Genomic DNA, 21,226 nt, shown 5'->3' on the forward strand with positions numbered 1-21,226 from the left:
ATCCTAACCCTAATCCTGAAGCATAATTGTTGCATAATGCACCTTTAAGTTAACTGCCAATAGAGATGCTAAATTTGAAACCCTTACAGGACTTTCCCAATTCAAAAAACTGTCTGACTTACTGAATGATTCTTGTCAATGCAGTTTCTGAGTTTGTTTCTACAATGCTATACTATGATTGAGAAACACATAATGCAAAAAAAAACAACATGCATAGCTATTGAAGTACAAATGTTGTTTATTAGTACTTTCACTCATTGCATTGAAAACATTTAGGACATGATGGGTAGAGGAGTTTAACAAAGCATTTCCATCTCAACAGATGTCGCTGAGTTGGTATACAAGTTGTCATTTACACAAAAATAATACAGCTTTTTACATGTTAGTTTGGACTTCTTTAAATACATGCTTAAGGACTTAAGCATCCGTTGCTCCCTTAAACTATTGCTTTCAACATAGGGTAGTGTTTAACAAGCAAAAACATTCACAGCTTACAAATCTAAAAGTCGAGCTCCATATCTAGTCTTCTTCCATTCACCAGAAGTCGAGCAACAAAATTGACAAAAGATCTGGCAGACTCTAACGCATACTGAAGTGAGTTGTCAATGTCCTGTGCAGTCAGCAGGTTATTAACTTGCTCTGTCACATCCTTGGTGAGTGTGACAAGGTTAGAATAGAAGCCATTGATGAACACAAAGACACTGTCCAGGACGTCAGAGCTCAGGCTGTCGACAAATCCTTGCGCTCTCTGGACGGCCTCACGCAGGGCATCACCCAGTTTCTGCAAGATGACATCAAAGCTCTCCAGATTCTTCACCATCTCAATCACCTCGCTCACAACGCCCTTCACTTGGTCCAGAATCTGGCTTTCAGTCAGAAACTCTGATGCTGAGCTGATGGTGTCAACAACTGGTGTGAGGTAGGCATACAGGTTATCACTAATCACCTGCAGAAGCTGCTCAAGGACTGTGCCAACGTTGGTTGTGATCTTGTGCATGATTTCAGCCAGAGTAGCCTTCTCCATACCTGGCAGCTCAATCTGGGTTTCCCTCAGGAACTTGATGGCTGCATCAAGCAGGACCTGAACGTTCTTCTGGTACTGAACAACAACATTCCTGAAGAGGATGGACAGCTGGCTCATCTCCGGAGTGTAGCTCTTGACAGTGTTGTAGGCTTCTTCAACTGTACCAACAAACATGTCCCTCAAGCTCTGAAGAGCGCTGACAATGGCATACTTCTCTGCAAAGTTGGTCAGTGATGAGGTTATGGCAGGGACTCTATCATGCAGGCCAGACAGGATCACGTCGGGTGCCTCCATGTTGGCAAAAGCTTGCAGATGCATCTTCTCATTTTCCAACCGAGCTGATTTTAAGACCAGGATGTCCACGTCATTCTCAGGCTCTGACTATTCAAACGAAGAGAACACAGGAGTTAAGAGAGCCCACCAGATACCATGTACCACAAGAACATCTCATTTTTCAATGAATTAATATATACCGTAGATGGGGTGTTATACTCACAGCATAGCGGCAGTACAGTCTTGCAGTCATCTGTGGGATTTTACCCTGAAGCTGAAATCCAAGAAAGCTAGCAGATGGGCTGGAGATTGAAGTGCTGGCTCCATCCTTACGGGCAGCATAACGGAAGTTCACATCAGTGAAGGTGGCGCTTGTGATGTCCACATTCAGGGTATGGGCAGGACTTCACAAAAAGAAAAACATATTCTTATTTGAGACAGATTCCTTGGAAATTGAGTGATAGATACTGATGTAATATCCATGTGTTAATTTTGTTCGCTAACTGATGTATTTGCAATATTTACCCTTCATCCTCGTGCTGAATAGCATGTTGAACATTCATAGTCAGGTCAGTATGGGTCAGGGCAGCCTTGAGAGTGTGGCTCACAACTTCATTTTCAAGGGAGTCTGTGAACGAGCCTAGTGAGGATGAAAACAAGACAGTTAGGAGTTTGACATAATTGTTATACTGTATAAAGGACACAAAACCATGCTGATGCAACTAAAAAGATGTACTCACCATCCAGATCGTACTCCAGGAACACAGCTGGAGACTTGGCAGTGGCCTTAAAGGTTCCTTGGTATGTGGGGAAGACACCCTCTGTTTCTACTGCGACAGTGGTGGTGTACACAGGAGAAACAATCTTGAGAGTGTAGGCCTCCTTCTGTTTTTCGCTAGTCATGTCAAGGGTCAACTTTTCAAAGTAGCTGAGATCACCCAGGACACTTGGTTGAGCAAGGTCAGCTTCCATATCAACAGCCAGAGATGTTGGTGTGATATCATAAGTGGCCTTGAAAGAGTGCTTTCCCTTGGTGTTCAGGGCAGCTACATTGATTTCGTTGTTGGAGGCGATATTCACTGTGGAATACAAACGGCTCAGGCCTCCTTCAAAAGCAATATCTTCATCAAGATCAAACTCCACCTTCAAGTCTCCATGGCTGATATGTGCATTGCCGTTGCTCTTCAGAGTTGAGCGAAGGCCATTCTCATTCAGGTAGATGTTAGCTGTGTTATCCAGGGCTCCCTTTACAAGACCTGTGTCCAGGATGGTTCCATCAATGTGTCCCTTTGTTGAGGATTCCAGGGAAATGAAGTAAAGACCAGCTTCAAGCTTCAGGCTGTTCTCAGCATCTCCAGAACCAACAGCCTTGATGACTGGAATGTCCAAGGTGTACTTGATGTTGAGAGTAGAGGCTGCTTTGGGATGTTCCTTTGTGTCTGCTGTCAGCTGGTGGTTGGCCTCAGCAGTGAGGATAGCCAGGTTCACTCTTGCAGTAGTTGCAGCAGAAAGAGAGGCTTCCAGCTCTTCAGTGTTCAGGTTCAGAGTGCTGTCATGGTTTGCCTGAACATGGGCATTATCCAGAGAAAGGACTGTGGCCAGTTTCACACCTCTCTTGGTGGTAAGGCTGCTGGCAGCATTCATCGAGCCCTTCAGACCCTCAAAGACAGATGCAGAGAAGGCATTAATGCGGATCGTCAAGCCATCCTCAGCAGACACATCAGCATTGACATCCAGGTTGATGATGGAGGACTTGAAAGAGGCTTCAGAGACCAGACTGCCAACAGCAGGAATGTGAATCAGGCCCATATCCAGAAGGGGAGCAAAACTGCTTTTCTTGTACACAATCTTGGCATCCACATCAACGGTCTGCTCAGGGGAGGTCAACAGGTACTTCAGGCCAGAGTGGTCATACAGATTGATGCCAGTGATGGCTGGGGTCTTGAAATCAATGATTGGCACAGAAATCTCAGGAATGCTAATGGACAGAAGGTCAAGGATGACATTTCCATCTACAGAAGCATAGATGCCAGTTTCGGCCTTGTTATTGTCGACAGTTAAGTTGTAGCTGATCCCATGTTGGTTCAGCTTGACAAGGGCCATTGTGTTGATGTGCTGCTCATTATAATTCAAAGAGACAGAGTAGTCATTCTGGAGATCAAGCTTTGCTGAAAGTGTGTCCTCCAGGTTGGCCTTGGCATTGCCCTTGTTCTGAAAATCAAGCACAAACTCATCAGGTTTAGCCATAGCATGTAGGGAGTTGGACAGGGTTCCACTAAGAGAGCCAGTAAGCTCGGTGTCATGATTGGCCTTGATTTCAATTTTCAAGTCACCCATGTGAGCCTTCCCAGAGGCAATCAGCAGGCTGTTCTTGATGAATGGAGCCTCTACCTCTACACGGGCATCAACGTTGATGTATCTGAAAACAAGACCATCAGCATTCAAGCTTTCCTTTACTTTAAAAGAAGGACTATCAGTATCAGAAGTGAATGTGAGCTTGACAGTGCGGAGGTTCATGGTGTAATCAAAATCACTCTTATGGGTTGCTTCCTCAGAGAAGTCAGGAATAGCAACTTTGCATGTTCCTTCATTTTTAAACGAAAGTTTGATGGTGGTGCCATCTTGGCGAGCAACAGCCTTCTGCGTAAGAGACATATCACTGATGTATGAGATCATGGGGATGTTGACCTTGTGGTTGTAAGAGGTGTCAAAAGAAGCGGTAATGCCACCATCCATGGCAAAGAATGCGATGTTGACAATGTCAGCAGTGTATGGAGAAGTGCTGACCTTCATAGTCGTCTTGACTGAGGACTGAGCAGAAAGGCCATAAAGAGTCATTGATGCTTGGTGCTCAACAGACACTGCAGACTGTGTGAACTTCAGGGTTTCTGCGATGATAATGCGGCTCATTTTGGGGATCGCCACACGAGCAGTGCAGTCCAGGTTGTAGTCCAGTCCGTCAACAACTGGAGATGATCCCTTGGAATTCAAGAAGGCAGTGAACTGGGGTGTGGTCTCACTATCGGTGGAGTTCTGGAACTCTGCAGTGGTCCTGATGCTGTAGATGGGAGTGTTGACTTTGAGCTCACAATAAAGTTTTCCAAAAGATGGCAAGATCACAGAACGAGGAATGTTGGGCAGTTTGAACTCTGGGATCTGAAGAGGCATGTCAATGACATGTTCTGTGCTAAACTTAGGGATGGCGGGGAGAGAGATCTCTGGAAGGGTAATCTCTGGCAGTGAAATAGCAGACAGCTCAGGCAGATAATTCATGGTCAGCTCTCCAAAGAAGGCGTCCACATTCACAAAGGTGATTTCAAAGTTGACAATGAAGTCAATGAGCTGCATAACCTTCTGCTTGACATCATCATAAGTAATGGTCATGGCTGGCACAGTATGGAAGCCCAGAATGGTGAACTCGGGCAGGTCAATCTGTGTTGGGAGGCTGTCCTGAAGGTGGGCTAGGCTGATCTTGAAGGAAGGCAGAACCAGGTTGGTGAGTGGGACTGTGAATGATGGGAATTCAAACTCAGCTGTCTTCAGTCCATCCAAAACTCCCTCAATGACCTGCTTAAGTTGGCCAACAATTGCTTGATCAGCAACAAATTTCTGGACTGCATCAACAACTCCACTGAAGGTTTCGCTGACAATGTCCATGACCTTGGTGTACAAGTTGCTGACTACTTCCAGGTAATACTGGATTTCACCTCTGAGGTCAACCTCTGGAAGTTTGGCCACCAGAGCTCTGATGTCATTCAGAGCCACACTGTCAATGATGTCTTTCAGAGTTTTGACTAAATCAGCTACCTTGACGCTCCTCAGTTCTTCCAAGAGGCCACTCAGTGTGGACAGAGCATAGTTGACAAATTCTCTGGTTGCCTCAACCTTCTGTGGAATCTCAAGAGAAGCAATGAGTGTGTTCAGCTCACCAGTGTAAGCAGCAATTTTCTCATTGACATCATCTACAAAGGCATTGTAGTCAAATGATTTAACTCTATGCACAAAAGCATCAATGTATTCGTTCAAATGCTCAATAGCCTGCTTGATCTCTGTGGCCTTCAGGTAGTTGATGGCATCTTCCAGTGCGACAGGGATGTGAATGGTCTTCAGAGTGTTAACAACGACCTGTACAGTCTCGTCAATCTTGAATTTCTGGATGAGCTCAACAACCTTCTCCAGGATTGCTTCAATTCTTTTGTCAAGTTCGTATTTAACAAGTACTGCTCTCACATTGCCATAGACTGCATTCAGCTTGCCAATGATGTCCAATTCTGTGACCAGAGATTTGACTGTGTCTACAATCTTGTTCAGTTGCTCTGTTGGAATGTGTGCTACCAGCTGACTGGTCAGACCTTCGATGTCAACGGAGGAAATCAAGTTCTTCAGATCCTCAACAAACTGAGCCAAGCTGAAGCTTGAAATCATTTGTTTCAGTTCACCAACTCTTTCCTCAAGCTTGGCTTTAATGGCATACTGGTCATCCAGGTCATGCAAGAGAGCAATGCTGCTGTCCTTCAGTTTCATGAGATCAATCTGCTTAATCAGATCTTCAACAGCTTCAATGACTGCAACAAGCATGGCATTGATGTCATATTGCCCATTAAATGTATTTAGTAGCTCAGAAAGCCTATTGACAACATCGTCAGAAAGGGTTCCACTTGCAACCAGCTCTTTGATCATTTTGACGGTTCCGTTGACAGTAGCAGCCAGATCAGTCAGGAGCTTCTCAAGAGCAGCCCTAAGGTTCATCAGAGAGGCCTCCAGGTCTTCAAAGGTGATTGTGTACTCCTCTGAGAGAGAAAGCAGTTGCTGCTTAAGCTCAGTTGCTCTTTCTTCAATATTGAGGTCCTTCACAAAGACACTGATGTGCTCGAGAACATTTTCCAACTTGTTCATGAGATCTTCTTGTCTAATATAAGCCTGCAGGGCCTCAACCACTTCCACTACAATGAGTCTCAGGTGATCCGCAACAACAAATATGTCCTCTGTAAAAGGCAGATCAATGACGTGAACATCACTATTTTTGTCGTATTTCATGAAGCCAGATGCGCCAAATTCTTGGTTTTCACCGTCAGCTTCATTGAACAAATCCGTCATGATGTTTCCTGACATCTCCAGTCCCAGCCTTTCAGGTGTGTTGTAAATACTGACCTCCTGGTTGATGGCATGGTTGTTGAACTTGGATTTAAGCATCACATGAGCTTTCTGGTCAGAGGGAGTCAGGAGAGTTTCAATCTTGTTGTCCAGCCCAGTCTCAACGGAAACACCATTGTCAAGGTTTTGGGAGGTTGAGATTCTGCATTCATGAGAGTGTGCGAATGCCAGTGGCTCTGCCTTCATGAGGAACTTGGTGTAGACTTGAGCACTGTGCTTCCCATACAGGGTCAGGTCACCATCAGCATTGGCAATAGCATCAATGTTGAAGCTGAAGGGAACAGCTGTTGCACGGGTGGTGGTGTCAAAGCGGAAAGCCTGGGAGTTGAAGCGGGCATCATTGTTGATTCTAACAGTAAGTCCAGCAACCTCAACTTCGGTGTTTTGGCTGAGGTGAGAGCCCAGAAGCTTACCAGCTGTGCTGCACTTGGCATTGGCCATCAGGTCAGCATACTTGATTTCAAAAGTGTGCTTGAGCTCCTCTTCTCCATAGGCTGCCTTCAGGCTTCCAGTCAGATCAGCCTTGTAGGGCTCTACCTTAAACTCAGCCAGATTCACCAGGTTGGCATGCAGGACCTTCAGGTCATTGTTGATGTTCAAAGATGCAGTGAAGTCATGCACATCCAGGACAATGGAATGGGTGTAGGAGGTTCCCTCGCTAACAACTGCTTCAGCATTGTTGTTGAAAGAAATAGAAGAGAGTGTTCCAGACAGAGACATGTCATGAGCAATCTTCATGTCAGCAAATTCACCTTTGGTGTAAATGTTGAAGGCACCCTTAGATGCATCCAAGGAACCGCTGAATGTGTTCTCCAGCTTCAGAGGGCTCTGCAGGGATGTGGCTCCATTGGTTGCCAGACCATCCTTGTTCAGTGTCAAGGATGCTTTGTGTGTTGCAGTGTTCTCTGCAAGCTTGACATCAGCATCACTGTTCACAGCCAGTCCATTGACATCCAGGGTGGCAGTCACAAGGGAATGGATGCGGTCTTCTCCATGGTCAGCACTTGTTTCCACCTCGATGTTAACAGCTCCTTTACCAGCAGAGGCTTCAGCCACATTCTGAATCTTCAGACCGAGGGCTTCTGCCTTGGTATCGGACTTCACAGCAAGTGTGGAATCCTTGAAGGTGACCTCAGCGAGATGCACCAGGGTATCATCAAGTGCTGCAGTGTTGGATGTGGCAGTCAGCTCACCATTAGCAAAGGCAGCAGCAAATGTGTTCTGGGCTTTGACAAGGGTGGAATCAATCTTGACAGAAGAGTCAATCTTGGCCTCTGGCTTGAATGGGAAAACTTCGACCGTCTGGGAGATGGTGGTAACACCATCAACTGGGCCAGCCTTAAGGGATGCCTCTAGTTTTCCATTTCCAAAGATCCCCTCTGTGTTCACATTACCATCACCCTCATACTCCAGAGACAAAAGTATGCCAAGAGGACTAGTTGCCTCAATCTTGCTGTTGGACTTCAAGTTGAAGTTGTCAGCAATAGTTGCAACCTCCACAACACTAATGCTGGCATCAATGAGCTTGTGGTTCACATGTGTCTTCACTTCAGCCTTCAGGGAATCACCAGGTGTACCAGCAAGCAGTGCAGATGCTAGTTAAAATAAATGTATAAAGCAACATTATTTTAAATGTAGAAAGGAATGTTATTCACAATGTCACTTCAGAATGACTTGTCAGTGTTAACAAAAATGTAAATAGAGTCATACTGATGATACACAAACTTTAACTTTGTAATAATTCTTGAGTGTAAGAGTTTAAACTGTTTACATTCATGATTAATCAAGCCTTTATTTACCTTCAGTCTTGAAACAGAAGAGATCTACAGGGCAGCTACCAGTGAGCTCCACCTTAGCTGAATAGCTGGGGTGGTCAACTGGATCTCTACCAGCAGATACGTCGGCCTCCAGGTTGTAGAAGTTGCTGTGCACCTTGGCGGAGACTTCAGCCTTTCCGAAGACAGGCACAGACACAGACACCTGCTCTGGAACAAACATCTCAGGGAGGGGAATGTCAATGGAGGCTACCTCCAGGCCCAGCTGGGGCACAGTCAGGTGAGGAGTGGTGAGGACAGCAGGGAAGTTCAGGTCTCCAGAGGATTTCCCTCCAAGTGGCAGAGGAATGGCGATGGTGTAGGAATGTGTGCCAAAGTGGTATTTGGCATCAGCCTCACTGTAAATTAAGAGACATTTTAAACATCAATAAACGTTTTTATTTATACCATTACATATTTATCAGTTCTTTTTCCCATACATTCAAAATGTGAGACGTGTAAATTAATTATCTTGCATCTTAATTTGTATCTAAGACTTGTTATTAACTTTATATTCATACCTTACAACTACCTTTAGATTTAGTTAAAAAGTGAATGTAAGACTGATCTCTACATCTGAGATTACTAACTTAATGTAAATAAACATATTTTAATAATTGAATAAATTAAAAATGGTTCAATGAAACTTTGCATTACAGGGCTCTTGTGGTGTGTATATGTTAAGTGCTAATATCACTGGCATTTTCATTTATTTTTCACACCACAAATGTTTCACATTGAATGCACAGAATTATGGCATTTTATCATAAAATTACTGATGGCATTGTGACTGAGTTTTAATTGTACTTACGCCTTCAAGTACAGTTTTTCAGGTAGAGACAGCTCAGGTAAAGAAGGCACTCTCACGTTCTGTACATATGGAATCTCTGCACCATAAGTCTCAATGTAGGCATTCGCACCCTATGTTGGGATAATGTCACATGTTGTGGACATAGTTATTTCACGAAAACAGGAGTGAATGAAATAAGACAGTAAAAGGGAAATGCGTTCAGTACTTGTTGAGTGTTTACAAATATATAATCATCTTTATGTTACCTCAACAGACTTGCTCAGGAAAGTACTGACTGTCATCCCAGTCTGGCCAATTTCCTGGTTGAGGAAACTGCCAATGGTGGCCTCAACATCTCCAAAGTTTGAAACGATGTTCTTGATCTCAGAGCTCACATCAGATTTGATTTCAGCCTCCAGTTTCTCGTTATCTGAAGTGAAAAAAAACCTAGTTGTCACGTAGTGTCATAGAGGAAAAGGAATTTCATGATTGAAAAAAAAAAGAAGGTAATGATATTACGGATGTTCATGAAAGCCACTCACCGTATTTCAGAGTGATCTTCTGGACAGAGGAAGTCTCTGGCAGCTTAACATCAGTTTCAAGTTCCAGGGTCAGACCCTCCGTACGGTGAATGTGTGCAGAGACTTTGGCATCAGCCTTCAGTGCAGGCACGAGGAGCTGAAGGTCCAGAGTGGCATCCTTCATTGCCTCAATTCTTTTAGAAAAAAAACATAATGATTATGACCTGTCATAGCATGATCTTATAAAACAATGTTCACATATTTTACATCTGCAGCTGAGATATAATTTTACATACTTGGCCAGGGCAACCAGAGAGGCCTGAGGAATGTTCTTGTTGACAAGGTCAATCTGGACTGAGTGTGTGGCCTTGCCCTTGGTTTCGGGGTCGACAGAGCCGAGCCTGAGCCCAACCTCCAAGTCATAATCAGGGATCTGGAGATCAGCTTCAACGTTGTACTTCTGCCTGTTGAACTTCACAGTCGCTGTGGCCTCAGAAGCTGCTTCTCCTGTGGTAGTAGGAGAAAGAACAGTTCAGGCACAGAGGAAATTGGCATATATATGCCAATACTCTCATTCAACCAGTTACTGATCTGTAATGTGATAACTGTTCAATAATATACTACACAGATATTTAAGTTGAATGAATGTGTCAGTTGAATGTATTTTTCCGTTAGTGGCACCTTCAGCCTATTTACCTTCAGCCTTCAGAGTCAAAGTCACTTTGTCGGTCTTGTCCTCATAGGAATGGTCAATGTTGGCAGTGTATTCTGAGACCTCAGAATACACAGTAGGATGCAGCTCGATGGCAAGTCTGAAGAAAAAAGCAAATGGATTTTCAGTATTTCCACAGCATCTCTGACAGAGATCACTGGAATACACACTACTTATAACTACTTGTACTATAACTATTTGTCCTTGATTTGCTTACTTGCTGTCCCCAGTGAAGGGGAAGTAGGGAGCCTCATCAGTCTGCATAGCATCAGAGTACTGCAGAGCTGTGCAGTACTTCATGCCAGCAAAGACAGGTGTGCATTCTGTCACATCAACTCTCTCTCCTGTGGCTGGGATAGTCTTGGTGTCAGCGCCATGCACAGACACCAGGGAGTTACTGATGTAAGGGAAGAAAAGTTAAAAAAAATTAAAATAACGTTTCCATTCACTCCTGTGTGTGTATAGATTCCCTTCCTTTATATGTTTTTCAAAATTTCTCAAAGACATGATGCAAAGATTCAAACATACGTGATGCTGACAAGCTTGGTAGGGCTCTGAGGGGCAGGGATGGTCAACTTGATGTTGTTGTGGGACACAGAGACCTTGGCTTTCAGGCCACTCTCGTGGTAAATGTTGGTGTGCATCTCCAGACCAGACTGAACAAACTGAGGGAAGTGGGCTCCAACCTCAGTCACAAACTCGATACCAGCAGATGGCATGAATGCCACTTCACTCTGGGGATGAAGGGAAAAGGAATGGGGAATTTAAAGGCTGTTGTTGTACCATTTAACTCAACTATGTCACAATGTGGGGTTAGCTTTCTTACCATATCAGCAGCAATGTTCACTCCTCCCTTGACTCCAGGGGTGAAGGTACCAGACAGGGCAACCCTCAGAGGAACACCAGCACCGGTTGGCAGGTAGAACTCATTGTCCATGAAGATGTAGTGGGCAAACAGCTCATTGTCGGCGCTGGTCAGAAGTCCCTTGATGAACTGCAGAGCATCAACATTGACTTGTTAAATTGACTTGCTGTAAAGTGTATTTCAGAAGAAAATGTTGTGGCCACACTAGCTTTTTTGAGGAAAGGAATGCTTTGTCTTTAGTCAACTCACATCAGCAGGGAACATTTTCAGAAGGTTGTCAATCATTAGTGCAGCAGAGTAGGCCATCTCCTCCATGTCTTTGGTCTTCAGGTAGCCAAGTTCCATTCCCAGCATTCTCAGGTAGACCATGGCCTCAGGGGCATCCTGAGCCTTCAGGTCTCTGAACAGTTTGTTGAAGCTGCGGCCAAGCTCTTTTATGAGGCTCTGGGAAGCCTAATGAGGTAAGAGCATGATGATGAATCTAACAGAAACTTTCCAACTCTTCGTGGGAATGATACAAGGGTGGCTGAGTATATTTTAGTACCTGTCTCTTCTTCCTGTCGTTCCTCAGGGAAGGAAGCATGTTCTTCAGAACATTTCTGAATTGGCTGGGCATCGTATCAGCAGCAAAGTAGATGGTCTTCATCACAGTGTCGGGGAAGAACCCATTCTCACCAAACAGGGCCTCAACAGTTGGATCAAGTCCCTTGCCCTCCATGCCAATCTGAAAGCACAATACAAATTGAGTTGGAGCAACAATCATTGTATCTGCACAGTTTCAAATTAAAAAAGCACCTCTTTCTTTCATACCTCAAACATGTCCACATCATAGCCAAAGGCATTCAACGTCATCTCTAACATGACTTCCTTTGGCATTTTGCTATCGCCCTCAAAGATCATGTTTCCTTCCAGGGATCCGACCTTGTAGTTACCGGAGAACTTGGTTGGGTCCATGACAGATCCAACCTCATTGCCCTGCAGGGCATCAAGGATCTTCTGTCTCAGCCTGTAAAAGCAAAACAGATGTAAGTGAGGAAGGTAACAACTGTCTAACTTTTTAGTCGATATAAATAAAAATAAAAATGGAAGCTTTCTACTGTAACATACTCCTGGCTCTCAGGTGCAGTGGAGCTCAGGATGTTGGTGACATGAGAGATCACAAAGCTCTTGGCCTGTTGGTTCTCCTCAACTGGGAGGGCAGCAGCCAGCTGAGACAGTTCAGAGGGCTGAGGGTCCTTCATCAGCACCAGGTAGGCAGCAACACGTTTCTGCAGTGGGGCAGCACCGTCCAGAAGGACCTGCATGAGCACCTCTCTGCCCTGTAAGGCACAAAGGGAAAGTGATTAGAGATCCTCAGAATGAATGCTGTCTATGTAAGAGTAAGTTCAAGAAAAGGTCTAGAAAACTCTGGGTTACCTCCTCAGGCAGAGTGGTCTGTCTGTAGGCCTGGATGGCAGCAAGCTGAACCTCGGGAGTAGCAGCAGGCTGGTTCACACACTGGATCACAGCAGACTTCAGGGCAGGGCTGGCAGCCCCCATAGCAGCAGCCATGTTACCAATAACCTGAGAGACAAAAACAACACTTACCAATACTATCAACAGCATGTAGAGTAAATAATAGCGCCTGCTAATGCTCTAACACTGGCTACATGTTACTGCAACACACCTTCAGGGACATGAAAATGTGCTCCTGGTCACCAGTGCAGTCTCCAATCTGCTCCAGGGCAAAGTTGGCAACAGCCTCAATCTCAGGAGTGACCTTGCCCTCAGCCTTGTACAGTCTGTGGATGGACAGAGTTTATATTCATCATTTCTCAATCTTTAAATCACAATTAATCCTTTCAGGGGAACCTCGGACATTGTCTTACCTCTTGACAGCATTACTGGCACCATAAAAAATGGGCTTGCTCTGCTTGAACTTGGCCATCTCCAGCATGTCGTGGACGAGCTGGCGAGAAGGGTTGGGTAGCAGACCCATGGCGTAGACGGTGGCATCGATCTCCATAGAAGAGCTGTCGAAGGTCCTGAGGATCTGCATGATGGCACTGCTGCACTCGGGGGTGCCGCACTGGAACAGAGCCTGGTAGGTCAAGGAGCGAGAGATTTCCAGGGCCTCGGGCACGCCAGCAGCCAGGGTCTCTGCAGACATCTTGCGGATCATGCTCACAATCTTGCGGGCCAGGTGGGCTCTCTTGTGTCCATTCTCGGTCTTGGACAGGCCAGCCAGTTCAGTTAGGAGAGCGAGAGCAGCATCTTTGTCCTGGATTGGGCTCTCGTTCACAATGGCGTGAGGGTGCAGGGTCTGCTCATTGGCCAGAACTACAAATCACAAAGGCAATTGTGTTACGTCCATACATCATCTCTTGTGAAGGCTATGTATTTGACAGACCTCAAATATATCCATCAACAGTTTTCCACCTTCAATACATAACATAAGTCAAAGTAAATGTCTTACTGGGGTCAAAGATTCTGTCATTGTGCTCAGTCACTCCCAGGAGAGTGGCCTTCTGTTTGCTGACGTTGGTAACTCCATTTTTACCCCTGTAGAGAGAATGAGGGTTAAATCACAGTCTAAAACAGGAGAGCTGTCTTGAAATGATTGACTCATCTATTCACTAGCTGACTCTCGGACGTACTTGTGGGAGAAAGGCACCAGGATGTGGTTCTCAGTGCATTCACCAGAGACTGGGTGGTGCAGTGCGTTGTCAAACTGGTAGTTGCAGGTCTGGGTGCTCCTGATCAGCTGGCTAAGAGGGTAGTTCTATTGGAGAGGTGAGAGACATGGTATAAAACACGGGCTTATCCATATTTCACAAAATTGTGCCACTAGAATCTTTATTTACTCTTCACAAACTACCCATGAGATCACATTTGATTTAAACATTTGCAAGGGTGAAACGATCAAAATTGGCTGTGCTCCCTCCTGAAAGTTTTTTTATTTGTCTGTCTAAGAAGTTGTCATAGTGCCTTACCATGCCAGTGATGAGGGCCAGGGGGCTGATGTGGTCGCTGACTGGCTTGAATTGGTCACAGCTGGACAGGTCTCTTGTGAGGGTCACGTCTGTGGCGATGTCCTCTCTGGCATTCACAGTGTAGCCAGTCTTGCACAATCCATAGATGGTGGGCTGTCAGGGTGGGAAAAAAATCTTGATTTTTGGAGGAATGCAAGAAAGCTTGCCATAATCTGCCTCTCCTTTAAGCATCTTATTATTTTCTATTTTCATCTTAGATGCATCTGTGTTATAGCACAACTTGTGTGTGTTAATGCGACTGTGACTCTGATACGACTGAAATGCTTGTTATCGACATTTGCATACCATCCTCTTGTTCTTCTCCTCCTCCAGGACAGGTACAGCAAAGGCAGAGATGATTCCTCTCTTGATGTTGAGGATGTTGATTAGCTCATCGTCCTCAGGGAACAGCTTAATGTCATTGTCCCCTTCAACAGTGACCTTCAGAGGGTACCTGCGTGGAGAACATTAGTAGTTATGTTTTATGTACACTAATCAATTACAGTTGTTGTGTTTTAACACAAACCAGAATACCAGTAACTACATGCATTATATAAGTAATGTCACATGTACACTGACCAATAACAGTTAATGTGCTTTAACACAAATGCACTGACGGTGTGTGTTAATCAAATTAAGAGAAAACATGGCCTAATTTTGTGAAGAAAAAAAAAGCAATAATTTTTTTTATAAATTGAAGAGAAATGCTTACTTCTCCATGGCTGCCTTGAAGGCATCAGCAGTGGCTGCTGGGGCAAAGACCGGGTTGCCAGCTTCATCAAATTCAGTGACCTCACTGAGCGTGCACTCAGTGGTACGAACGATGTAGTGGCAGGGGCCAGGAACCTCAATCTCAACCTGTAAGACATGGGAAAGGTGAAAATTACGTTTTCTCAACCTGTGGGCCAAAGAGGCAAAAGCTACTGATTTGTTTCCCTTTTCATTTGTCTACCATACATATTTTTTAAATGCATGAATCTATTGCTTAAAGTAATACAAAGCAAGTTCATTTAAAAATAAATTCAAAGCAATATATATATATATACATAAAATACAGGGTGTGTATAGTATATATATTTATATATACACACTACTGTACGACATGGGAAAGGTGAAAATAGCGTTTTCCTTTTTGATTAAAATGTACACCTTACTCTCAGACTGAATGTATACCTAGTGTAAAGATGTATCTGATGGTTGTTGCAGTAAATGAGTTGATCATGCATAATGGAATTAATTATGTGAAGAAATCCTAATCCAGATGTCAACATAAACAAGAACTGGACTCCAGTATATAACTTTGCTTATGGTTCACGGAAGTTACCAGAAGAAAGGATGAGCCATACCTTGCAGCTTCCTTTGGGGCCATTGACAGCTCCATTGAGGAAGTTGAGGGATTCGGCTTCATACAGATATTCATACTTGTGGAAGGGCTTGTACCTCTTGGCCACTAGAGGGAGAAGAAAGCAGTTTTTGTTTGTTTTAAAATGTTTTTAACAATGTACTTGAACCTCTTATAAATCATACAAAACCATGTCAGAAATCTGTCAAACATTCTGTGAGAGGCTTTCATGAAAGGTTTCTTCCAACACTGTTACATCGGGGAGTTCCCATTATTGGTAAATGCATGAATAACATGAATCTGTCATTGACTATCAAATGTCCTAATCTATATCTATGGTCCTGACAACCAATGCTGGGATTTGACATCTATGGTAAGAAGTTCCTAAGATGGCTATGTCAGTCATTTCAGTGAAAACGTGATTTGAGGATGAGGATGAGGATGAGGTGTGGTCAGACTTACTCAGGCATGGAACCCCATCATCTGCAGCGTCATCATCTGCATCTGAAATGTGAGGAAAATGAAGCAGAAGCATTAATTACACATCACAGCACTATCTCTCGACAATAACACTGCCTGAGCCTGAGCTCCGTTATGACAGGCAGTGATCTATTGAGCCCTTCAAACCAGACATGATAGATAGATAGATAGATAGATAGATAGATAGATGGATACTTTATTGATCCCGAGGGAAATTAAGGTTAAGACATGACTGAGAAAGACAATCTCTTCAGGAAAGTTATAGTCTGTGTGCATGAAAAGTAAAATGTGGAAATAGGGTGACATAGGGAATACAAACACACAGATGAACTTGAGTGTGCTGGTCACATAAATGCTGTACTACTGATGATCAGTAGGTGATGCAAATATTATGTAATATATATTTCAGATCGGCTTGTTTGCTTGTGTTTCTCTCTCGAAAGACATGATTGAATACTTTGAAATTGTGATTCCTCAAAGATTAAAGAGAAATCGAAAGAAAAAAATATTAGTTCATGCAACGTAAAGATGTTTCATGTTGTATGATGAATTATAACATAAGTATACGTTATTTAGCAATGACACAGTTCACCCCTATTTGTCATACTTGCTATAAATTCAAATTAACCAGAATCAAATTCATATTTAGAGCACAAACATTATTTTACAGCCAAAACATCCTGCACAAAATTAACATTTTTATGAAGTTGTGTGTGGGAGAATTATCAATGATGAATTCAACTCGAATTTGGAGTGTATTAGCTCAGAGAGATGTACAGATGAGCTACTTACGGGCCAACGCGACGACGCTTAGGATCAGCACGAGGTAGAGCTTAGTGTCCCCCATTATGGGTTCGAGGTAGCTCTTTCCTTCGGGTAGGCGAGTACTCAGTCGAGACTGATTCACCTCCTCCAGGGCTGCTCTTTTATACCCCCACAGCTGTTTTAGTCCATAGGAGGAGATTGTGAAAAGGGGCTGCCTAGGATCCAAAGTCCACACTGCTTGCCCTGGTGGCAGGACAAAGGCAAATGTTTTCATACAAAATAGATCTATAATGTTAGAAGTGTTTGCTCTCTAGATGACTGATACTCTTTTTAAGTTATTATTTGTATTAAGTTGTATTAAGTAGGCAGATGCTAAACCACAAGACACTGGGCTTGATTTTCTTATATTCAGCACATTATTGATCTTTTAAAGATTAGTGTGCAAGACAGCTTTCATAACCCTTTGCTCAGTACAAGATGACTGCAGGCCAAATATGTGATTGTTAGCATTTGGTAGCCAAATATACATTCATTGCTAGTCTCATTTGACCATCTAGCAATAGTAAGAGTCTTCCGATATTGTTTAAGATGTACTTTAAGAAAAGCATTGCTCCCTTTATGCACTTATTTTCCGGCCAACAATGAAGGAATCGTATTAGGAGACAGTATAGATATGCAGTAATGGTTAGAGCTCATGTGCACACATATGGATCTATTGTAAGGAATCCTATGAGGAAATGTTACTGGACCGCTTCAGATCTTTCCTTAAGGATCTATCCGCCTCAGCTTTAACGCTTCAGCGGATATCTCTTCTATGACACGTTCTAGCATATCGTAAATATGATTCTGGTGCTCGCTCTGGCACTGGCTTTGGCATTGTTAGTTGTTTTTATCCGTCAACAAATAGTGATTGGCACCAATGCCAGGACACATGCCAAGACACCTTTGCCAGCTTCAGAAATGGGTCAGGCACCGAGCCAATGCCAAACCCCCACCACACTAATAGACACTGCCTTATGTAATCGACTTGTGGCTCTACAATGCTAAAGGCATTAAAAGTTCAGTACTTCAATAATCTGCTTGGCACCATTTGTAAGGTGTTGTTGGCAATATTTTTTAAATTAAACATTACATTAAAAAAAAAAAATGTAAAAGCATAATGTCATTTTCTGTATGTCTTCTGTAGGTGCTTAGTTGGGTAATAACTGAGACAAACGAATTACATCATCTCTGTTTTAAACCGCGATCATGATGTCTTCTTAGTGTGTGTTTGTACTGCAGATTGTGTGTGCTGCCTGATAGGTGAGCTGAGGCTCGCTGTGGCTGGGCCTGCTTGTCCTAGGCCAAGGTACAGCTGCTGGATCGACGCGTGATTGCAGGCACCGGTCATTGATCTTTGATTTAAAAAAAGGCTTACTTAGGACCCAGGCTGCCTGTCGAGGGTCTGGTGAAGGCTAAACGTCACATGGCAGTGCAAGAGTCGCCCATGCAGGTAGTAGGGACATCACTTTACATGTCTTATATGTACATTAGACACAGGGTCAACAATATGCATCTTTTATAGGTGTATTATACAAAGGGCCATCAATATGCATCTCTGACACGTACATTATACAAAGGGACATCAATATTCATCTCTTATACATGTATATTAGACATAGGAACATCATTATACTTATCTATTACAGATCTCACCATATTCAAATGTGTTGAATAACAAAGTACATTCAATTTTTTTATAGTCTGGTTCGGGGGGGCAAACCCTTCTATCTAGGGTGGTCTGATCCCTTTACCCCCCCCCCCCCCCCCTCCTCACACTGAAGAGCAGACAGTGGAAGATCTTGTTTGTCAGCATGATGAAAACGACAAAAGCATTTAACCTTCTTACCTGATAAAGACCCTGACTCAAACTCACTCTAATCTACTCTACTCTTGGAGCAAGAAGAACATAGCAGCTCAAACCAATGTCAGTCTTATCAAGCCTCTTGATAGCCTACTCTAGTTTGGTCAGTTGGATCAGTCTTATCTTGTGACCGATTGTCTCCTCTCAGACAGAATGACATTAAAAAGTGAGCGTGTCATCTTTGAAGTTTAGTTTCGATTCCTCTCTGATGTCCTCTAAATTGATTCCTCACACTTGATGAAAAGAGCCGATAGATAACTATTGCAAGCTGTGATTCAGCACAGGGACACAGAGAGAGTCATGGAATATTTGGACACATTGCATTTACATTATTTACACATTCATACACTTTGTTTCAGTAAATCTCCGCTTGTAATACAGTGTTATACATGCAAGGTGCAGTTTATACAGTATAAAATATAACATTGTTAAGCAATATAGCACGAGTGGGACAGGGGTAGGTAAGGGAAAATCCCATGGGTGGTGTTCGGCCGTAGCCACAGAGGACGGAGGCCGAGTGGCGTAGGCAACAACACACGTGGGATTATTCCTTACCTACCCCACTCCCACGAGTGCTATATTGCTTCACAATGTTATATTTTATACTGTATAAACTGCACCTTGCATGTATAACACTGTATTACAAGCGGAGATTTAATGTCAAATTAACATTTCAACACGAATTTATTGATTAAAAATAGTTTATTTCCCCATTGTTTCTCCGCAACAAAAAATAGTTCCATTGTCAACGTCTTGGTTTTGAATTATAAGAATTTTGAATTAACGGTTATCATTAATGCGCTATAGAATGTTTCATCGCGGAGTGATTTATTATTAGCTGTGAAAAGTCCCCGTTAGTATGTTGACGGATAATCTATAGCATGGAACGTCTCTCGTCCAATCAGAAACAGCTAAATAACGAGATAGAACCCAGTTGTTTTATAACAGAGAACAACTCAACATTCACCTACACTTTGTAATTCTACAAAAGATTAGTGTTGATGTGTATAGTATAGTGTATTAGGGTTATGTTAAGTTGAGGGTATTAAGGTGCTGTAATACACTAATAATGATGTGATAGTGTGGACGAAATGACACAACTACCGTGGGTTTAGAATATTTCTAGTAACTTCAGGCACACTTTGCATGTTTTACGGGGTAAACTTTTTGATTGAACTTTGGTTTTGAACTTTTTTCGCAAAGACAAATATTGTGTTTGGCTGATTAGTAATAACCTTAAACTAGGTCTACAGTTGATATTGAGGTTATGTAATCAGTACAGTATCAAAGTGCTGTCCTACACTGATAAGAAGTACGATACTTTGCTTAATGATGTGGTCGTAATATAATATAACCAGGCACTACACGCGCAAAGAGTCTGAGAAATGTCTGCAAATAGACTTTGAGTGTTTTTTTTTCTAGAAAAGCATTTCAGCAGCAAAATAGTACGTTTCCCATAATTAAAAACCATATTATTGGTGAAAATCTGGACAAGCCAGTGCCGATGGTCTCCTATAATATGACTCAGTTAGTCACCTTCATGTGCATCAGTGAGTCTCATTCCCGTTCTATCCTGTTGCATTTAATGCCCTCTTGTGGAATGTGTATGATCTCACTTATAAAGGGATAGGAAGAACAACAGACCTATGGAAGTAGTAAAGCAAAGATATAACTATCGAAATATTGTCATATTGTCAGATTTAGTCTGACTTTTATATATTACACACAGTCTGTGTTGCTCTATATAGCTCATGTCAGAGGTCTCTTGTGATGCAATGCCAGACAGAATATTAATCATTTCCCTTTACTGCGCTGTGTATACATCAGGCAGCATGTCCTGTGTTTGCTGTCCACACAACCGCTGCAAACATTTGCGGAGAACATTAAGCTCCATCGCTGTGCTTGACCTCAGAGCCTCGCATCTGCATGTTTCAATGCCTGTCAATCAACATCTTCAATGTGCAACAGGACTAAGAAAATGAATCACACCAGTCATCTGCATGTTTCAATGCCTGTCAATCAACATCTTCAATGTGCAACAGGACTAAGAAAATGAATCACATTAGTCATCTGCATGTTTCAATGCCTGTCAATTAACATCTTCAATGTGCAACAGGACTAAGAAAATGAATCACGCCAGTCATCTGCATGTTTCAATGCCTGTCAATTAACATCTTCAATGTGCAACAGGACTAAGAAAATGAATCACACCAGTCATCTGCATGTTTCAATGCCTGTCAATTAACATCTTCAATGTGCAACAGGACTAAGAAAATGAATCACGCTTGACATCTACATTATGCCTGTCAACGACTGAGAACAGAAATCCCAGTTAAGTCAGAGTGGTTAGCTGGTGCTGATGATTCAGAGTCAGTGAAGCTTCTGAGTGATGAGGGGAGATCACTTCCATTCCCAGTCCAGATCAAATATGGGTGAACCATGGCACCTCACAGCACTTATTTATTTAACTTTATTTAACATTTCTATTGTTGCACTACCTCCATTCCTATTTATGATCATACTGGTACTTTCTTGTATTGTTGTTCTGTCTTGTCCCTTTGTTCTGTTCTAT

The 21,226-nt window shown here is 43.1% G+C and overlaps 1 protein-coding gene across 1 annotated transcript; it reads right to left on the reverse strand.

Moving 5' to 3' along the window:
* Window positions 1-499: 499 nt before the first annotated feature.
* LOC308377735 (apolipoprotein B-100-like) lies at window positions 500-16,833 on the reverse strand (the record flags this gene model as incomplete). The annotated part of the gene is made up of 28 exons (XM_080854474.1): window positions 500-1,405; window positions 1,521-1,701; window positions 1,823-1,937; window positions 2,038-8,046; window positions 8,251-8,624; window positions 9,077-9,186; window positions 9,322-9,485; window positions 9,598-9,770; window positions 9,873-10,083; window positions 10,273-10,388; window positions 10,506-10,685; window positions 10,817-11,022; window positions 11,115-11,282; window positions 11,403-11,606; window positions 11,698-11,877; window positions 11,964-12,159; window positions 12,261-12,472; window positions 12,570-12,716; window positions 12,820-12,934; window positions 13,022-13,472; window positions 13,609-13,694; window positions 13,790-13,914; window positions 14,126-14,278; window positions 14,471-14,618; window positions 14,877-15,022; window positions 15,511-15,614; window positions 15,969-16,010; window positions 16,779-16,833. 28 exons carry the CDS (start codon window positions 16,831-16,833, stop codon window positions 500-502), a joined length of 11,277 nt encoding a protein of 3,758 aa, XP_080710600.1.
* Between the last annotated feature and the right edge of the window lie 4,393 nt (window positions 16,834-21,226).

This window comes from Sprattus sprattus (genome assembly GCF_963457725.1).
Source record: "Sprattus sprattus genome assembly, chromosome: 16".
Taxonomy (NCBI): Eukaryota; Metazoa; Chordata; class Actinopteri; order Clupeiformes; family Clupeidae; genus Sprattus; species Sprattus sprattus.